The 17713-nt window shown below is 33.8% G+C and overlaps 2 protein-coding genes across 8 annotated transcripts; one reads left to right on the forward strand and one right to left on the reverse strand.

Moving 5' to 3' along the window:
- The first annotated feature begins 2091 nt into the window (after positions 1-2091).
- LOC131014999 (NAC domain-containing protein 79-like) lies at positions 2092-6343 on the forward strand. 6 transcript variants are annotated; one of them, XM_057943189.1, is made up of 4 exons: positions 2092-2229; positions 2690-2926; positions 3174-3445; positions 5584-6343. In XM_057943189.1, the coding sequence occupies exons 2-4, from the start codon at positions 2749-2751 to the stop codon at positions 6106-6108; spliced, it is 975 nt and encodes a 324-aa protein (XP_057799172.1). In that variant the 5' UTR covers positions 2092-2229; positions 2690-2748; the 3' UTR covers positions 6109-6343. The 6 variants fall into 6 exon arrangements, with proteins under 6 accessions (XP_057799172.1, XP_057799166.1, XP_057799170.1 ...); XM_057943183.1 differs by lacking the exon at positions 2092-2229 and adding an exon at positions 2248-2440; XM_057943187.1 differs by lacking the exon at positions 2092-2229 and adding an exon at positions 2287-2440 and having other exon boundaries at positions 2693-2926.
- A 185-nt stretch (positions 6344-6528) lies between these two features.
- On the reverse strand, positions 6529-12720 carry LOC131014998 (uncharacterized). 2 transcript variants are annotated; one of them, XM_057943182.1, is made up of 14 exons: positions 12336-12720; positions 11373-11500; positions 11091-11276; positions 10154-10222; positions 10012-10068; positions 9504-9557; positions 9362-9424; positions 9210-9272; positions 8724-8888; positions 8490-8645; positions 7460-7540; positions 7299-7360; positions 7066-7183; positions 6529-6850 (listed from the first exon to the last, which is right to left on the reverse strand). In XM_057943182.1, exons 1-13 carry the CDS (start codon positions 12505-12507, stop codon positions 7102-7104), a joined length of 1338 nt encoding a protein of 445 aa, XP_057799165.1. In that variant the 5' UTR covers positions 12508-12720; the 3' UTR covers positions 6529-6850; positions 7066-7101. The 2 variants fall into 2 exon arrangements, with proteins under 2 accessions (XP_057799165.1, XP_057799164.1); XM_057943181.1 differs by having other exon boundaries at positions 6529-6916.
- Between the last annotated feature and the right edge of the window lie 4993 nt (positions 12721-17713).

The following is a 17713-nucleotide window of genomic DNA, read 5'->3' on the forward strand; positions in this document are numbered from 1 at the left end:
ATTTGTTTTGGATATGGAAATAATAGGATAATTAAAAAAAATGTATCAAATTAAGTTAAGAAACGTATCCAAGTAATTGATTAGAAAAAGCTAAAATTACATGGCTATCCTCTTGCAATTGTAACGTGTATATTTACACAGAATTGAGGCAGCAAATCTGACGGTTAGATCTATGAGAATCAATGGATGATATGTGTTCCTATTTTATACAAAAAGATCTGTTTTTATTTTAGCCCAACTCTATATATATATATATATATATATATATATATATATATATATATATATATATATATGGAACACCTTGCCCACACTCAAAAATTTAATTTCCGTTTAACCAAAAACAAAGGGTCTAATCCATAAGTCTTACAAACTCATATTGTTGCCCATAATTTGTACTAAATGCAATTAATAAACCTTAATTAGCTGTCCTAACCAACTTTTTAAGTCGACCAATATAGCTTTATTGGGTTTTAGCGCAATGTAGATGTTTTATTTAGCCACATATATAATTAATCACAGCCAAATGTTTTCAATTGTGATCATTCGAGATTTTGGAGCGCTCGATCTATATGTACGTTCATCAAGGCATATAGATAAGTGAAAACTAAGTATCAGTGTAATAGTCCTGCTCTAAATTTGACGGTTGTCCCCACAGATTAACATGACACTAGTCTTTTCTAGCGTGTTTTGTCCTCACTCGCATGCTCCTCGAAAAGCTTCCGAGTTACTCCAAGCTAAGCACGCTTAACCTTGGAGTTTCTTCCAACTTCCAAGTGATCACCAGAAAAGAAGATGCATTTTGTTGATAGGAGTAGCATCTAGCTATCAAATCATTTAAGCTCTCCTCGAATATGCAGTCTCATACCTGCATATATATTTTTGGAATCCTTGTCTTTCTATTGTGTTTCGATTCGTTTATTTACCCCTCCGCTTCGAGGCACTTATAGGAACCGCTCTTTGACCGTGCCTTGTGCACTAACGATCACTCCTTACTTCTGTCGTCCCGGGCGTCACAATTGGAGTCATGACAATTAGGAATTCATTTAAAGGGTGTTTTTGTCACTTTTGTTTGAGAAAATAGTAGGGGGAAAACAAACTAATTAATATTACAGTCGGTGAAAATTGAAATCATGAATGTTGTGCATTTAATTTCTTAACGCTTGCTGTATAAATAGTTTTACATCTTTATTTAAATAGCATTATAGTAGTATATGGATAATAATAACAGCATTTTTAATTCATTTTGCATTCAGATTAAGATGTTGATTTCCATGCCATTAGCTCCTATTCTTTTGTTCTTTCTTTTCCCTCTTGCTATTCATATCAACGTATCCTCATACTATAATTAATATTACATTTCTGTATTAAATTTTAGAGCATCTTGTACGTTAATATATATTGTTATCATTGTTTGAATAGATGTATACAAATATAATATGAGATTAAAATTGATTATATATGAAAATAAATTAAAATTATCAGCCGTTCCTATATAGTTCTCACACCCAATGAAACCCGATCCTAAATATCATTACTCAATATATCCATTTTGGATTCATTTGCTCCATATTATAGCTTCGTTATATTTATATGAATATTACTATAATAAAGTAATTACTAGCTAGCTTGATATATATATGTATATGTCCAGCCTCTTATTATACCAATTTTAATGGGCCGTATACTAACAACGTTTTCTAGGTTAAACGATATTTACTCAATACATATTAATTATATATACACAAGTAGAATTAATGGCTAAAGAAAAAGGACAAAGAAGATTTATAATTGTCCGAACATTTGCATCTCCGAATCTTGGTATATATTAAGACACACGTGTGACGTGTGCCCTTGGGTGAGTACATTATCCATAGTCACAATAACTACTATACCCCCAATTAATTTTATAATCAAAACAATTTTTTTGGTCTCAGATAATAAGTAAAACTGAATGTAACAAGCGAAATCGACTACTAATTAATTTCCGTCAACCTTCTAGAAGTTTAATTAAGGGTAATCTTTCTAGACGTAATCAACAGCTATCAATTATATATGAATCTTGTTAGACTAATTCTTATAAATCGAAGTGGCAAAAGAAATATAGTATATATATGAATTTTTCAGCAGTGAAATGGCAAAATATTTTGATTGTTAATACAAAAATTAATTACTGAGTTTAATTTCAAAATGAAAGTCTCAAGTCGTGTAGCATAAGGCCCATAGTAGGTAAGAGCTGAGAGCTTGGCAATAAATCACACCATTTTTTTTCGATTCATTTCTTCATATATTTATATTCCAACCTTTCTTGCTCACCTCAATCACCCATCTCACAACTAACTCATCTCTTGCAAGAATCCAACACTTATACTTCAACTTCACCATATTTGCTCGATGACGTGAATGCTAACATTTTGATTTCATTTTTTACTACATTCGAGTAAGTCGGTACTATTCTTGCACAATTAATTAACAAACTCTTGGCGAGGAAATTATATATATTTAGATCATAATTTTTTCTTCAATTTTTTTTTACCTTTTCGCTCTCATGTTGCATATCTACATGCCTAGAGCAGATCCAGATATATAACTAATTAAGGTTTTTTTTCACTTTGCATTTTTCAGATTTCTTGCACAACATCTGAGCTAGCTAGGGTTAATTAATTTAATTTTGGTTTGTTCATTTCAGAAGTTTTTCTTGGAATTTTGAGCATACTAAAGTTGGAAAAGAGAAAAGTGGGGCAAGAAATGGAGGGGTCAGGAAGTCCAGTGAAGGAGGAGAAGCTGCCACCCGGCTTCCGGTTCCACCCGACCGACGAAGAACTCATCACCTACTATTTAATCAACAAGATCTCCGACGCAACCTTCACCGGAAGGGCCATCGGAGACGTTGATCTCAACAAGTGTGAGCCCTGGGATCTTCCAGGTATAATAAACCCTAACTTTCTATATCTAGGGTTTCAAGGAAAATTAGGGTTTTCCAGCTAGCTAGGAAAACACGCTTTTAATTCAATAACTTGTCATTTTTTATTTTTATTTTATTGAGAAACAAAGAAATTAATCCATCTGTATTTTCACAGAGCTAACCCGGATTAGTATAAACTTGCATTTTTTTTTTTAATTTTTTTTTCTACAAGAAACCCTAATTAAATAGGTTTTGTGATGAAAAATAGGGAAGGCGAAAATGGGAGAGAAAGAGTGGTATTTCTTCAGCCTCCGGGACCGTAAGTATCCGACGGGGGTTCGGACGAACCGGGCGACGAACACGGGATACTGGAAGACGACGGGAAAGGACAAGGAGATATACAACAGCAACACGTCGGAGTTGGTGGGGATGAAGAAGACTTTGGTGTTTTACAGAGGGAGAGCTCCAAGGGGAGAGAAGACCAACTGGGTCATGCATGAATATCGCATTCATTCCAAATCTGCTTATAGAACTAACAAGGTATTCTTCTCTTTTTCAAATATCATATTATTTTTGTTTGCTTTCTTCTTGATTCTGGTCTTTTAATTTCAAGAATTAGGGTTAATAAATGGAAATAACACAACGTCTACCTAAATTTGTATTTTTGACGTAACTTTTAAAGCGTAATTAATTAATATTAAAATCGTTTTGATTCTTTTGCAATTACGATCCCAATTTTTATTATAAAGTTGAAATGATGTAGTTTTTATTACTTGAAAAAATTGAGGGTACTATTGTAATTGCGACGTTTTAAAAGTTACATAAATGTTGTGGTATTTTCAGCAATTAACCCTTTGTATTTTAAAATAAAAATTGTAATTACATGTTTTGGTCGATCATTGCATCCGTCGAGGTTTATCCATTTTCGAGATTTTATTCCAAGATTAGAAAATATGTCGAAGTAGCTAGGTTTTTTTTTTTTTTTTTTTTTTTTGAAGGGGAAGTAGCTAGGGTTAATGATGTAGTAGTAAAGGATGAGAGTTTGCCAATTGTGATGATTTAGTACAATTGAAACACAATCATGATTCTAGCTATGCCTCATGAATATTCTAACTTAATTAATTATTTTTAGTGTCCCTCTCAATTAATTATTTTTAGTGTCCCTCTCAATTAATTATTTTTAGTGGGTGTCCATGGAACTGTTTAAATGAATCATGAGTAATTCCACGAGTGAAAAAGAAAAAAAATACTAAATAGAACTATAAGTTGATTTATAGTTTCAGCCAACAAAAAATATGACTCTATTATGTTTTTTTTTTTATGCCGACTCTATTATGTTTTAATAACATACAAGCAGTCCAATTTTCCTTAATTAGAAGTTAAAATTAGACACCACATTTATCTAGTCGTTAGTTCTTTCCCATTATTTAAACAAGTTGGAGAAATTCAATTATTTTTAAAGTAAAAGCTGAAATATTTTTGTTTTCCCGTGGACTATATATTGCAAATTGGTATATTCTTAATTAGTTTAAATTGTGTGAGTAAAGAAACTGAAATTTTACTCTTAATTATGCAAAACAATTGCTTCGATAAATAGTAGACGTAATGGTTAAATTTCTTGTGTTGAGACAACAAGTTATTTTAGTGTCTTTCCTTTTTTAGATTAAATTATTTTAGTGTTAATGCAAAACAAGTTGTTCTCAACCAATCCTCTCTGCTCTCACAATAAATGTTTGTTCTTATTCCATACGTTTGATCAACATAAATTCTCCAAGAAAACTTGCTCTTCCTTTTACAACATATGCAGTTTTCTTGCAAGAGTAAGATCGATTATTCCTCGCTGATTAAAACCTCACACAATCTTTTTTTTTTTTGAGCTTCAAACCTTACACAATCTTAAGAGTCAATGATCTTACAGTTTAGTTTATCCCAATATTAATTATTTCTATGCAAGTGGGTGATGTAAAATTTGTTGAATTTAATATAATACTAATATTAATGATATTATCTTTAACTATTTAAACTTTTGTATAATCGAAAATTTTCAATTTTAGCTCTTTCAATCAATTTTTTAGTATTTTTCTTTAGAAAGGCACCCATACTTGTCTGGAATTTTTTATTTTTAGCTCCCCTAAGTAAGATCTTTCACTCAGCTCAATTTTAAAAGTAGCTAGTGTTTTGTTCTCCCAAAAATCTTTTTAACTTTTACACATTTTTATACCTTTCTTACCCACCACCAACACGAACTCAAACAATTCAAAACCACCCTTTCCCATACCAATTGTATTAAATAATTCTATTTACAGTTTTACTTCAATCCCTACGTAGATCCTTTCCAAGAACTTAGACCAAAAAAATCACTTGCCATCAACTAGTTAATTCTTGAATTAAAAGTTATGATGATTAATTAAAACCGACTTAAGTCAATGCTAGTAGCAATTGTTGTTTTGGGGGTAAATATCACTTTAAACCTCAAACTATTTTTGCAGTATCAATTATATTCTGAACTATTAAAAAATATTATTTTAAACCTTGAACTATCAATTTTGTGTTAATTGTACCATTCATCCTTCTTTTGGCTCCAAAAATTTGACGTGGCTCACCCAATGCTACGCCGTATTTAGAACTATTCTTTTTTCTTTAACCTACATTATATAAAACGACGTCATTATATGCAGCAAGATGAGTGGGTAGTGTGCCGCGTCTTCCAAAAGAGCGCCGGAGGTAAAAAATACCCATCAACCCAATCAAGAGCAGTCAACCCCTTCTCCTACAACATCGACCTTCCCCAAAACCCCATGCAATCTCAAATCATGCAGCCAGACAACTTCCACTTCCCCGGCAGAAACTACATGACTCCCGCCGAGATTCAAGAATACAACAAAGTCTTCACCGGCGCCGCCGCCGCCGCCGCCTCCACCAGCATGATCAACTTCCCCGTCCCGCCGCAGGTCAACTACGGTGGCGGCGCCGGGGCCGGCTGCTTCACCATATCCGGGCTGAACTTGAACCTCGGCGGAGGAATGAGGGCGGCGCAGGGGATGAACCAGCAAGACGTGACCGCCGCCGCCGCCATGCTCAACGGCGGCGCCGCCGCCATGGGTGGTGAACAGGCTGCCGGGTATGGAGGAGACATGAACAACAGGTTTGTTGTGGGCATGGACCAGTGTGGTGACTTGGATAACTACTGGCCTTCTTATTGATGAGGAAAATTAATTGTTGGATAATAATTATTTGGTGAAAATTTGAAGGCAAGTAAGTGTATGATAAGGTAGTGACTCTAGTTGGAGGAAGTTTGTAGTTTTATTTAGTAATGGTTTTTCCTAATCATGGGAGGGGACTTAGTTTGTGATTTTGTTAAAGGTGTATTAGGCTGCAGTTTGCTAGAACAAATAGCTGTTTTTTAAGCAGATTTGGAATTTTTATTTTGAACTTTTTGTTAAGTGTTTGATTCTAGGATTTTTAGCAGCAAATTCCTCCATTTCAGAGTGTCATCATTCACATGCTATTATAGCTATTGTTCATTTTATAAACCTATTTTCACTGGATTATTTATTCTAATTCACATATCCATGTTCATTTAATAATTCAAATCCTCTTGTATCAAGCTGAGAACAAAAACAAATCCAAATAAATTCTTTGAATAACATAAATGAGGATATCCAACTTTAGTTAATGAACAGATTAAACAACGTTTGAGACAGTTTTTACATCAAAAAAAGACCTGAGCAAAAAACTGGACGACATAAATATCAAACGCCATGATACACAAACCCCAACTACAAATTTTGAAACTACATGTAAAATATACTGAGATCTAGTTATATCATCACCCAGATTTTCTATTCTACATATGGGACTGAAGATTTGCAAAACCTTCCAAAATCAACAGCGTACTTAATGAACAAATGCAACTCCGAACGCTCCGACACCATACATAGGAATCTGCCCACAATAGCAAACAATAATGAAAATCGTGGCACTTCACATCTAAACTCGGGAGCAGACTGTCTGCAAGACAAGCCAAGGCAGGGAGCGTGACATAAGTACCGTCACCAAACATATAATGTGTGTAACATGGAGTATATAGAGCGTGTATGAGACGAGCGGCGTGAAATACCCAGTATAAACAAAATGTATAGTGAAGTTTTAGAGCACACCTTGTATAATCAAAAGGTGGAGTACATTAGCAGGTTTCACTTGTCTGAATGTACGCGTTTTCCTTTGCGACGAGCATTGTGTGCATTGCCATGTCGGGTGGGCTTCTTTCCCTTTTTACTGCAATATGTATTTATTGAAGGATAAATACCAGAGCTAGAAACACTTCCAGATCTCCTAAGCAGTACTTTAACATTTTTCTGTAAGCTATATGAAAATAAAGACTACCACTAACCCGAAAAAAGCTGAAAAGATTTTCAGCAGCAAGATGATAGGCAAAGCTAGCAATGCCGAAGCCTATAACATAAAAGATAAGTTATCAAGCAAACATTCGCATTAGTCATTCGATATAATCGAAACAAAAGAAACAGTTGTCAATAGAACACAGCAACTTACAGAAAACCAAACCAGCTCTTTTGTAGCAAGAGGTTTTGTAACCTCGTAACTCTTGAGTTTATCATGAACTATGTTTTGAACCTAACATCAGAGATCAGAGTGTTTTGAGATTAAAAAAACCTATTAGAAGCCAAATAATTATGAGGAAATCATTCATATCTCATTCTCATTCAAGTGTATATAAATTATGAGATAGCATATAGTTATATATCTATTAAACAACTGAATATTCCTACAATTTACTTTTAGGTTGCGTTCTCTTTGGTTGTAAATTTATCATGGGAAAATGAAGGATAAACAAAATTTTAACCTTTAAATCCTTCCTTTCTTTTTCCACATTTCCTATTTGACCATTACTCATTCCTCATTTACACTATAAAGGAGGGATAACATTATCACACCATTTTTGGAGGGATAATATTATCCCTCATTTGTAGTGTAAATGAGGAATGGGTAAGGGTCAAGTAGGAAATGTGGGAAAAGAAATGAAGAATTTAAAGGGTGAAATTTTATTTATCATTCATTTTCCCATGATAAATTTACAATCAAAGAGAACGCACCCTTACATGTCAATTTTAAGTATGAAGTCTATTTTATTTCTCATTTCTCATATTAAAATTACTGAAGTGCATAATAAGGAAGTTTGATTAATGATACACTTTCTGTAAGTTCCTTTTTTTATAAGAAATGGTTTCTTTATTTTTTATGTTATCAAAGACCTGTATCATAAAATATAATTTGACTGCATATACATCATGATTCATGGGTATACAGCCCATGATAACAAAACTCTATTTTCATATACAAAGCTGGAAGGAATAAAAAAGTCCAAAAAACACATCAAAATCATATGTACTAAGTCTATTGCCAAAAAAAAAAAAAAGCCTAGCTAGCCTTCACTAGGCTAACAGCAGTTTTTATGCTGAAATGCACCAGACTAGTGAAGATAGATTGATTGTAACTCACATATAACTTAATATTTTTATGATAAGATCAATACCAGATTGCAGATAATCAGATATTATCCTACCTGACCGTGATATAGAGTTGCTGACTCAAGGAACTTTGTATAAGCTTTAACTGCCTCCTGTGTATATGGCTTCAAAGTAGTCTGCAATTTGTCAACATGAGGTCTTGCAGCAGTGGCTACATTGTCAATATATGGTTTGCTCACTTTCCTCAATTCCTGTAACATAAAACATTCATTTCAGCTAAAAGAAGACCAAAAAGGCAGAAAAGCAAGGTTGATCCAAATGAAATCTACCTGGAAATAAGGATTCGCAAGTTCCTGAACTTTAACAATGTGTGGAGTCACAGCTTCCTTTGACACTTCATATATCTCCACAGCTTTTGTGGTTAATGTTTGCACATGGGGTTCAATATTTGTGGCTATAACCACCCACTGTTCCTTGATGGCTGGTACCAATTTCTTCACAAATATAGAAAGAAGATTACTCAAACTAATACAAGTAGGAACAATGTTCAGAGAACCGGACATAATGGAGCAATTTGCAACACTACTCTCACTTGCAAGAGCAGAGGCATTACCAAAGATAAACTTAAAACACATAATCCTACTTACATAAACAAAAAGTGTTTACCGAAGAGTGAAAACAGCAGATTATAATAAAAACCAACACTGGCCATATAGCAAGCATATAGACCAAATTCTTGTTTCCAGTATCAACTTATCTAAGTAAACCAAGTGCTAAGAATGAAAAGGATGCAGCTTGCCACACAAGTGACTTACAGTTTTGACTGTTTCAACATGTGGAGCGGCCCATTCTTCAGCTTGGGCCTTCTTTTCAGTAGCCTGATCAAATTAAAAAGTAAAGATAGATCAATTAACAGTATAATGGAAGACCATGTGGAACGTAAATAACATGCACCACAAACACTTACCTTCTTTACCAACGACTCCAGAGCAGGCTTTCCGTGCACTTTCCAGTTCTCCTCTAACAGTGCCTGGTAATATGAACACCATAATCTAATTATACGAAAGGCTGGACCACGAGAATTTTCACAGATATAAGATATAAAATACCTGATAATTATTAAGATGAACTGCAAGCCAAGGAGGAAACCAAGCACCATGCGCCTGATATAAAAATACCACAAAAAAATTAAATCATAAAGATATCGATCACCTATACACAGTTTCCTGACAAAGTCCCCTCAAAAGCCAAACAATATGCACACAGATCGAGCAACTGATGATGACAGTCTCCAAGCATGAAGCTAGTACAGAAGCTCATGACAGCTAGATTAAGTGCCTTTCTCTGCGAGAACCTAAGCATTTGAGAGAAATTATCCTTTTAACCTAAGCATCTGCAACAGGGCTTATTTACATAATACTACCAGCCAAGAAGGGGATCTTAACTGGGCTATTTGGCTTAGAGGTATATATCAATACGAGTTCTATATACAGTGTAAAGACATAACTAATTGATAGATTATTATTATTATTATTGATTCTAGAAGAATTGCCAAAAGAACAGCTCTCCTACATCAATTTTCATTAAAACAGCACGCAAACTAAAATGTATTTGTACCTGCATCAACTCTTTGGTTCTGGATGTTGCTTCAAATTTTGCCTTCATCAATTCTTCCTGCACAGGGACTCAGAGAAGGATTAATCAATTATTCCAACAAAAGGGAATGAACTAGGAAGCAGTCGAGTAATTGATAGCATACCTCAGCAATTTCAAGAGCTCGTTGAGTTTTACGTATCTTAGCTTTCTGGTCATCGATAATCTTCTGAAGCTGTATAACAGGGAAAAAGAAGCATTCAGATAAGTAACGTGGATAAATCTAATAAAAACTATCAGCGGATAAGCATGTAAACAGTAAACCTTTCTGATCCAAACAGTGTTCCATCACTCTAAGTCCTTGGTGTCTGAGATATGGGATTGAAGAATATTTTGAGTTTTGTGAGTGTGAGCCTTGACTTTGTGATAGGAATAACTCAGTGTTTATTGCAGATTTGGAAGAGAGTTCTTACTGTCAAATCATATCTTAAGAAGTGGATGTTGAATTATTGGTGGGCTTAAAACAATCTCTCTGAAATGAATAGTAATAATGTATTTGATTTATTACCATATATGTTTTGCTACAGAAAAAATATACAATGTACATATATAATGAAATATTATACGTTATAATTGTCCTTGAAAAGAACACACACACAAACATATAGTGTGAGAAAGATGAGACTCAATGAAGATAGGGGTAGGAAAAAAAATAAGTTAATATTTGCTGCTTATGGTCCCAGTCAGAAATGGCACTGTCGTGGAGGAAGGGATGACTGACACAAAGACTAATAAAAAGGCAATCCTAAAACTGGTTTCCTGAGTCTCCCATTTAAATCCATAATGCAAGCATGGTTTGGATTGAGAATCCAAAAAGAATTGGAAGCTAATTGTGCTAAAGATTAATAAGGAATTCTATAAAAGCCCGAAAACCTTCAAGGCTACACCAGTACACCTAATTTGAGCAAACCTATATGAGTCATAAAATCATGGATGGAGAATGACCGCCAAGACTTCAGCTATATAAGATAAAAGCATGAAATCTTACACCATAATTAAGATCTTATATCCAACATGGAACTTTGCAGAGATGGGGAACTTACACTTGCGAGTTTAGAGTTCAACTCGGGAAACTTTTTTTCTGCTTCGGTCACCCGGGCTTCCAACAGATCTTTCTCGGTTGTTTTCAAATGAAGATCTTTTCTGAGTTTCTCAACCTCCTTTTCCAGCTCCCCAGCTCTTGCATGTGCCTTCCCCACTTTTTCTGCAGCATCCAGTTTGCCCTTTTTCTAAAAAATAAAAAAATGGAATTTAAAATGAACATAACAGTTAGTAAACTACAAGGAATCATAATTGTTTTCTTTGTAGAGATCCCAACCACTCACATGTAACGAAGCAATTTCACTCTTCAATGATACAACAGCATCTGATTTTTCCTTGATTATCTTTTCCTTAGCTGCAACTGCATGGTCCTTTTCTTTTAGTTCTCGAATTTTCTCCTCAATCTGAGATTCTTCATACGCCCAAAGAGAAAGAAGTAAGAGGGTGAGGGCAGCACAATTATTGCATATGTAATAAGTTGGGTTTGAATAATGCAGAAATAAGACATGAGTTGGTTATAATCCATTTCAAATAGTTTTTGTTTTTACTAAAACATTCTTATAAGTCTTTTGTAGAAAGAATTGTTTGTGGTATCATCTCTGAACGAAACTGTATGAGAAGTTTTAGTCACCACTACGGTAAGTGGAAAATGGCAATCACCTACACGGCTACACATATAGTACTGCTATGCACAATCATGAAGAAGACAGATATTCAATTCCTCAACAGGCCAGTCAGATGCTGTTGAGTCAACTGAAGGTAGACTAGACTTGCAACGTTCTAAATTTCATATTTGCATCCCTCACAAAATTTTTGTCATTTGACTGGTAACTAATGATCTCGCGCATTAAGACAAATATAGACTACCCCAGATATGTGGAAATTCCATGCTTGTATTTTCCAACAAAGTCCAACCAATCAACGGATGAACCGATGAACAACTCATGCCACAAAATATGACCCTCTAACATACATAATCTCTATGTAAGCTTCAACTTACAAGCTCACAAAGCCTAACCACTCATATGCACACTTGGACATTCTCTATAATGTAATCACCGATAATGTTCTCCAAAACAATTAAAACTTTTAACCTAAAACAATCAACCGCTTCATCGGAAACTTCACCAACAGCGTCTCGAACACAAATAGACACTAATCGACCACGCTAAACAAAATAAATCTACAAAATCAATCGTTAACACGGTTCCTCAATCGTTAACTCCCAAATTATTCAATCAACTAACCTAGGCTGTGGATCTTGGACTTAAGTTGCTCGAGGACGGCAGAATCTGGACCGTCCGATCCGGCGACTTTGACTTCTTCGACATCTGAGACTGAGGCATCAGCTCGAGCTCCGACGTGAGCGAGAACTAGAGAGATGAATACAGTAAGCAGGAACAGTTTCAACGCCGCCATAACGCCGCTGACGGTAGCTCCGGCGATCGGATTTTCAGCAGGTATCCGAGGTTTGAGATTTTTGGGGGTTCGGAAAATGTTTCCCTTTCTTTCACACAATCTGAGTGCGTGATGTGTGTTTATGTGAGAAACCCACGTTGCGCTAGGTAGTTTTTTTAGATATGAACTATGTGAAATGTCGTTTGCTGTGGACTTGGAGCACTTGCCTCGGTCACCTGAAATGACGGTACTACCCTTGCCTTTATAAACAAAACTTTAGCCATAAATCCAGGCCGTGTTAATATCGATTGCTAATAATAAGGTAATTATATTTACACCTAAAAGTAGCTAAATGAAATAAATTGGAATTATTGCATGTAGTTTTTGGAACTCCCCACGTGCATTTCACGGCGTTCATTTCCTGTTAACATTCGTATTAGTATATATTTTTGGGCATTACCTTATTATGTAAATGGTTACCTTTTCTAATCATTACAATTATTTGACTACAAAAACCATCATCTACCCATCGTGACAATTGTAATTATAGTAAGATAATTTTAATTAAAGTAAGATTTATTGAAATATTACCTTTTTTTATTATAGTATTGATGTGACTAATATGATATTTATTGAAATATTACCTTTTTTTATATCAATAATTATCTTCTTACGATAATAATTAATTGATCAAATAAATTAAAAGTGTAAGTTCTCGTGACGACTAGGGTTGCAACTAGATGCACGTAACTCTAGCAGTTTCGATCATTTTTTATGAGGTTTCTTCACGTTCGTTTCTGCCTTGCTTATTAAGTCGACACCTTCTCTAGGGCTATACTAACTTGATGAGCCTACATGTGCTCCTCATGGGCATATTGATATGAATTTTTGTTTAACTTGTTTAATCGGGTCGACCCCTTGGCCGAGCAACTAAGTCAATGGGCTTGTTGATCATGAAATCGACTTATTCCCTCTAGTGGCAGAGTTACGATTTCTCATTGGGGGAGGGAGGGATTTCAATTGGAGTTTGGAGGCGGCAGCCCCCAATCCAATTTTTTGGGCAATCTACCGAACTAATTTTTGTTTGGGCAATTCATATAATTTTTTTTAAATAAAAATAAATAATAATTTTTATACATTAAACAGATGCAATATACTATAAATAATCTAAGAATAAATACTTGATGAGCTAGTTATTTTTATTGAAAATGCAATGATAATTAATTCACAACTAAATTATCATTTATTCACTCATTTTTCATTCGACTTCACAAATCACTTTTTGACAATCTTCATTGTAAAAGAATACCCTTCAACAAAAGCAGTTAATTATTGCAATCAACTCAATTATCCGATAAATTAAATAAAAATTAAATAATTATCATTTTTAACCATTTCTTGAATAAAACTTTCCAAATTACTAATTGTGACGATGCCATAAATATTTCTGAAATTAGTGGTGGACGACGCGGGGTTATGTTATATTTCCCCGTATATGTTAAAAGAAAATGTGTTGAATCTAATAATTTAGTCGATTGGACTAATACGAAATTTATCCATTACAAATGTAGATTTCAAATACTATATCTTTATTTTAACAAATTCCAACGAATTATCATAATTAATTACGATTTCATTAAGTATTTACTAAATTTCCAACAATCCCCACCTCAAGGATAATTTGCTCTGCTGGAAACGTAGTTCAACGCATTAAATGCAATCTATTTGAGATCTTGGAAGTTTGTTGGGGTCTACATTGATCTTCTAATTTTGGGCATGAGCATGAATGATGGATGGCAATTTGGTCATTTGAGAGGTGGGTAGGGGTGGTAATTGAGATTTGGTAGGCGTGGGAGGCATGATAAATCTCAATTATCTTATAATCAATTTTGTGTGCTGCTATAATAGAGTTGCCGGTTTGGTTTAGGGTGTTGGGTTTGGTGGGCCTGCACGTGTCTACTTCCCTCGGCTATAACGATGTCTGATTATACCGGTACGAATTTTAAAAAAATTATAGTATTATTTATCTAATTAATAAAAAAAGAGCCCACAAATTAATAAAAATTAATTAAGCTAGTGAATAGAAAATGAGACTCACACGTTAGTGAGTAGAGAAATGGACTCACAAATTACTAAAACCGATGATGATAATATAATTAAATAATACTAGTTGTTTCATAATTCAAAAATATATAGCCTCACTTGATTATCACGAGATAGGATAGTTTGTGTTGATCAAGTGAGACTATTGATGCAGCGGAGGGGAGGTTTGGGGTTGGAGTGATCGCGTGTAACCATGAGGGCAGAATTTGTGCTGCAGTTTTAAAGAAAACAAAAGCCTCTTCTAATGTTATGATGGCTGAATTAATGGTCATTGTGCATGGAATCATATGGTGTGCATTGAGTACAATTTGAGCAACGTTTAGTTGCATACTGACTCTATGCTAGCAGCTCGAGCTATGGCGACTCCTGAAGATGACCAATAATATCTCCCTAGTGATATGTGCGACATTTTTGGCGTGGCGAGAGAGAATTTTCTGATCCGAATAAATCCTATGTATCGTTTGGCTAATAGAGTCATCCATTGTCTTGCGCAGTTTGCAACAATTCTTGATAGTCCGGCTTATTGGAGTGATAGTGTTCCTACTTCGTAGTTGGCTAAAGCCTATTGTAACAGATGATCTATGTTGAGTTATAATACGGCTTGGATTTAAAAAAAATAACGAAATTCATAAACTGACCGAAAGGGTTCAAAACGAAAAACAAAAGTTTGGTTTTGAAAAAATAAAAATAAGTCATAAACTGAAAATTAAACACTTTGAAAGTCAAGACAAAACGTCTACCTACCTATCTCTCTTGAATGTTGGATTTTTCATAACTTTTTATGATATTCGGAGTTATTTCCGTCGAGAAGATGAATGGAGCTCTGATCACGTGAGATTCGTTTTAATTTTATTAAATAAAAAAATTAAAATGCAAGTAGTATCATTTAATATCCCAAAATTAGGATTAGAGTCACTAAGCCTTCCAAGTCTGATACATGATAATAAATGTATGTTGTTATACATAGGCCAAATTCTTATCAATTATTATCATTCATACATAACAAACTTCTAGAATAATTTATTAACATAACATATTCTATTTAAATTTTTAGACCCTGAAAAGTCAAACTGGGAAATTTGGTCTGGCAATTATTTCGACTTTATGAACTTGTTTAGATAACTTTCTTGGATATCTTTTCATTTTTAATACCCCATCTCACAAGTTATTCAACTTGTATCATTTTCTCTACACGTTTGTCGAATGTTTTTTTTTTTTTTTTTTGATCAGTAAAATTAAATATTTTATTGAGATTAAAAGCAAGGCACCAGGGATGCCAATTAAAACAAGAAGGAAAGATTGAAACCCTTTGAGCACCACATGGTGAAAGGTATTATCAACTCTAAAACTTTATAAACCTCATTCCAACTCCAAAGTCTACCCTTGATCTGTAAAACAAGTCTCTCAATATCCCAAATCTTTCCTTGAAAACGACTCTCGTTTCTTTTTTCCCACAGCGTCCAAACAGTTCCTACCCATAACGCATTTAGCAATCTTCTTCCTTTCTTCTTTTTGGCAGCAGAGATGAAGGAAGTGTAGTGATGTAGAGTACCTCTTGGATTTGCCGTTTTGATGTGTAACCATTGGAAGATTTGGTCCCACACCGCCGCAACTTTCGGGCAATGAAGAAACAGATGTTCCGTCGTCTCCTCTCCAGCAACGCAGGCGTTGCATCCTCTCTCTTCCCAGCTAATTTGAATTTGTCGTCTTCTCAAGTTGTCACAGGTAGCCAAACGATTTCTAAGACATCTCCACGCCGTCACCTTGGCTTTGTGCGATGTTGGAGCCTCCCAAATCATTGCCATCTTTGTCGAATGTTTATTGGGTCATTATTTATTTTATTTTTCTTTTGACTGATGACATTTGAATAATGGATTGCAAATACATTTTTTTACAATTGGTTGAATTACTTTGAAGGGAGCAAAGGCTAATATTTTTTTTTATAGTCTACAACGACTCTTACTAATTTCATAATTGTTGGCTTGACCCGAAAACAATCTTACCGACAGCAACCCTTAAATCAAATTTATTTATCATTTTAATTTGCTAAAAATGTGTTAATGCAATTTAAATTAAATCCATATATCAAGATTTGTACGTGATTGAAATCAAACCGTTGAGATCTTAAGATCTTGATACCTCTTCCTTACTACTTAAGAAAAGATTTCTTATGCAACTTTACATAAAGCAACTGTTCACTGTTTTTCTTTTTCCCCCACCAAAATGAAAATAAGATCACTCCTTTCCCCTTCAAACAATAATCTATATAGTATAAAAAATAAGTTTTTCACCTTCATATTTTCTCTCTCCTCTCAAACTTTTTTACCAAATTCTCTCTCCCTTTCTTTCTTTGTGTATTTTTATTTATTTTCACAAAAATAGTTAACTTCAATTCATGAAAAATATTCAATATGAATGTTAAATTAAATATAGTACGAGAATTAATATGAATGTTAAATTAAATATTACGAGAATATCTTTAATTTGATGTAAAAATTATATAAAAAGAATTGAAATAAATTTAAAGTATAATAATTATTTTTTGTTCTCTCTCATTTATTTATAATTTTGGAACATCACTCTTTTTTTTTCGTATATTGGTGTAAAAATAAGTACGTCTTTTTTTTCCTTTAAAAAACGTTTACATGATTGTTTAATTATAATTATTTTAAATTTAAATATTTTTATATTATAGTAGTAGTTTTTAATGCAATTAAGGAGCAGAAAAATTATACTAATTTTAATATGAATTTGTAAAAATTCAATTAAAAATCCACTTACCTCTACAGAATTTCCCTTGCGGGTTGAACAGCAAAAATCCAATTAATAATTGGGATATTCACTCTTCAAAAAAAAACAAAAGGGATATTCATTTGAGATTATCAAAGTTAATTATATACCACCATCCAAAATGAAATCCGGCAATTGTTAGGTAAACATCCCTAACTGTCGCTGTGGATTGATAGCCAAAATAAATGACAAGGTAATAAAATTTGTGAAAAGAAACAGATACAATTAATAGTTTAAAGTAATGGTTTATTTAAGCAATTTAAAGTAACAAAGCCAAACTACTTCATATTTATTTTGATAAATAATCTAATGAAATTCAACCGGTACTTTTACA

The sequence above is a fragment of the Salvia miltiorrhiza genome, chromosome 3 (genome assembly GCF_028751815.1).
Source record: "Salvia miltiorrhiza cultivar Shanhuang (shh) chromosome 3, IMPLAD_Smil_shh, whole genome shotgun sequence".
Lineage (NCBI taxonomy): Eukaryota > Viridiplantae > Streptophyta > Magnoliopsida > Lamiales > Lamiaceae > Salvia > Salvia miltiorrhiza.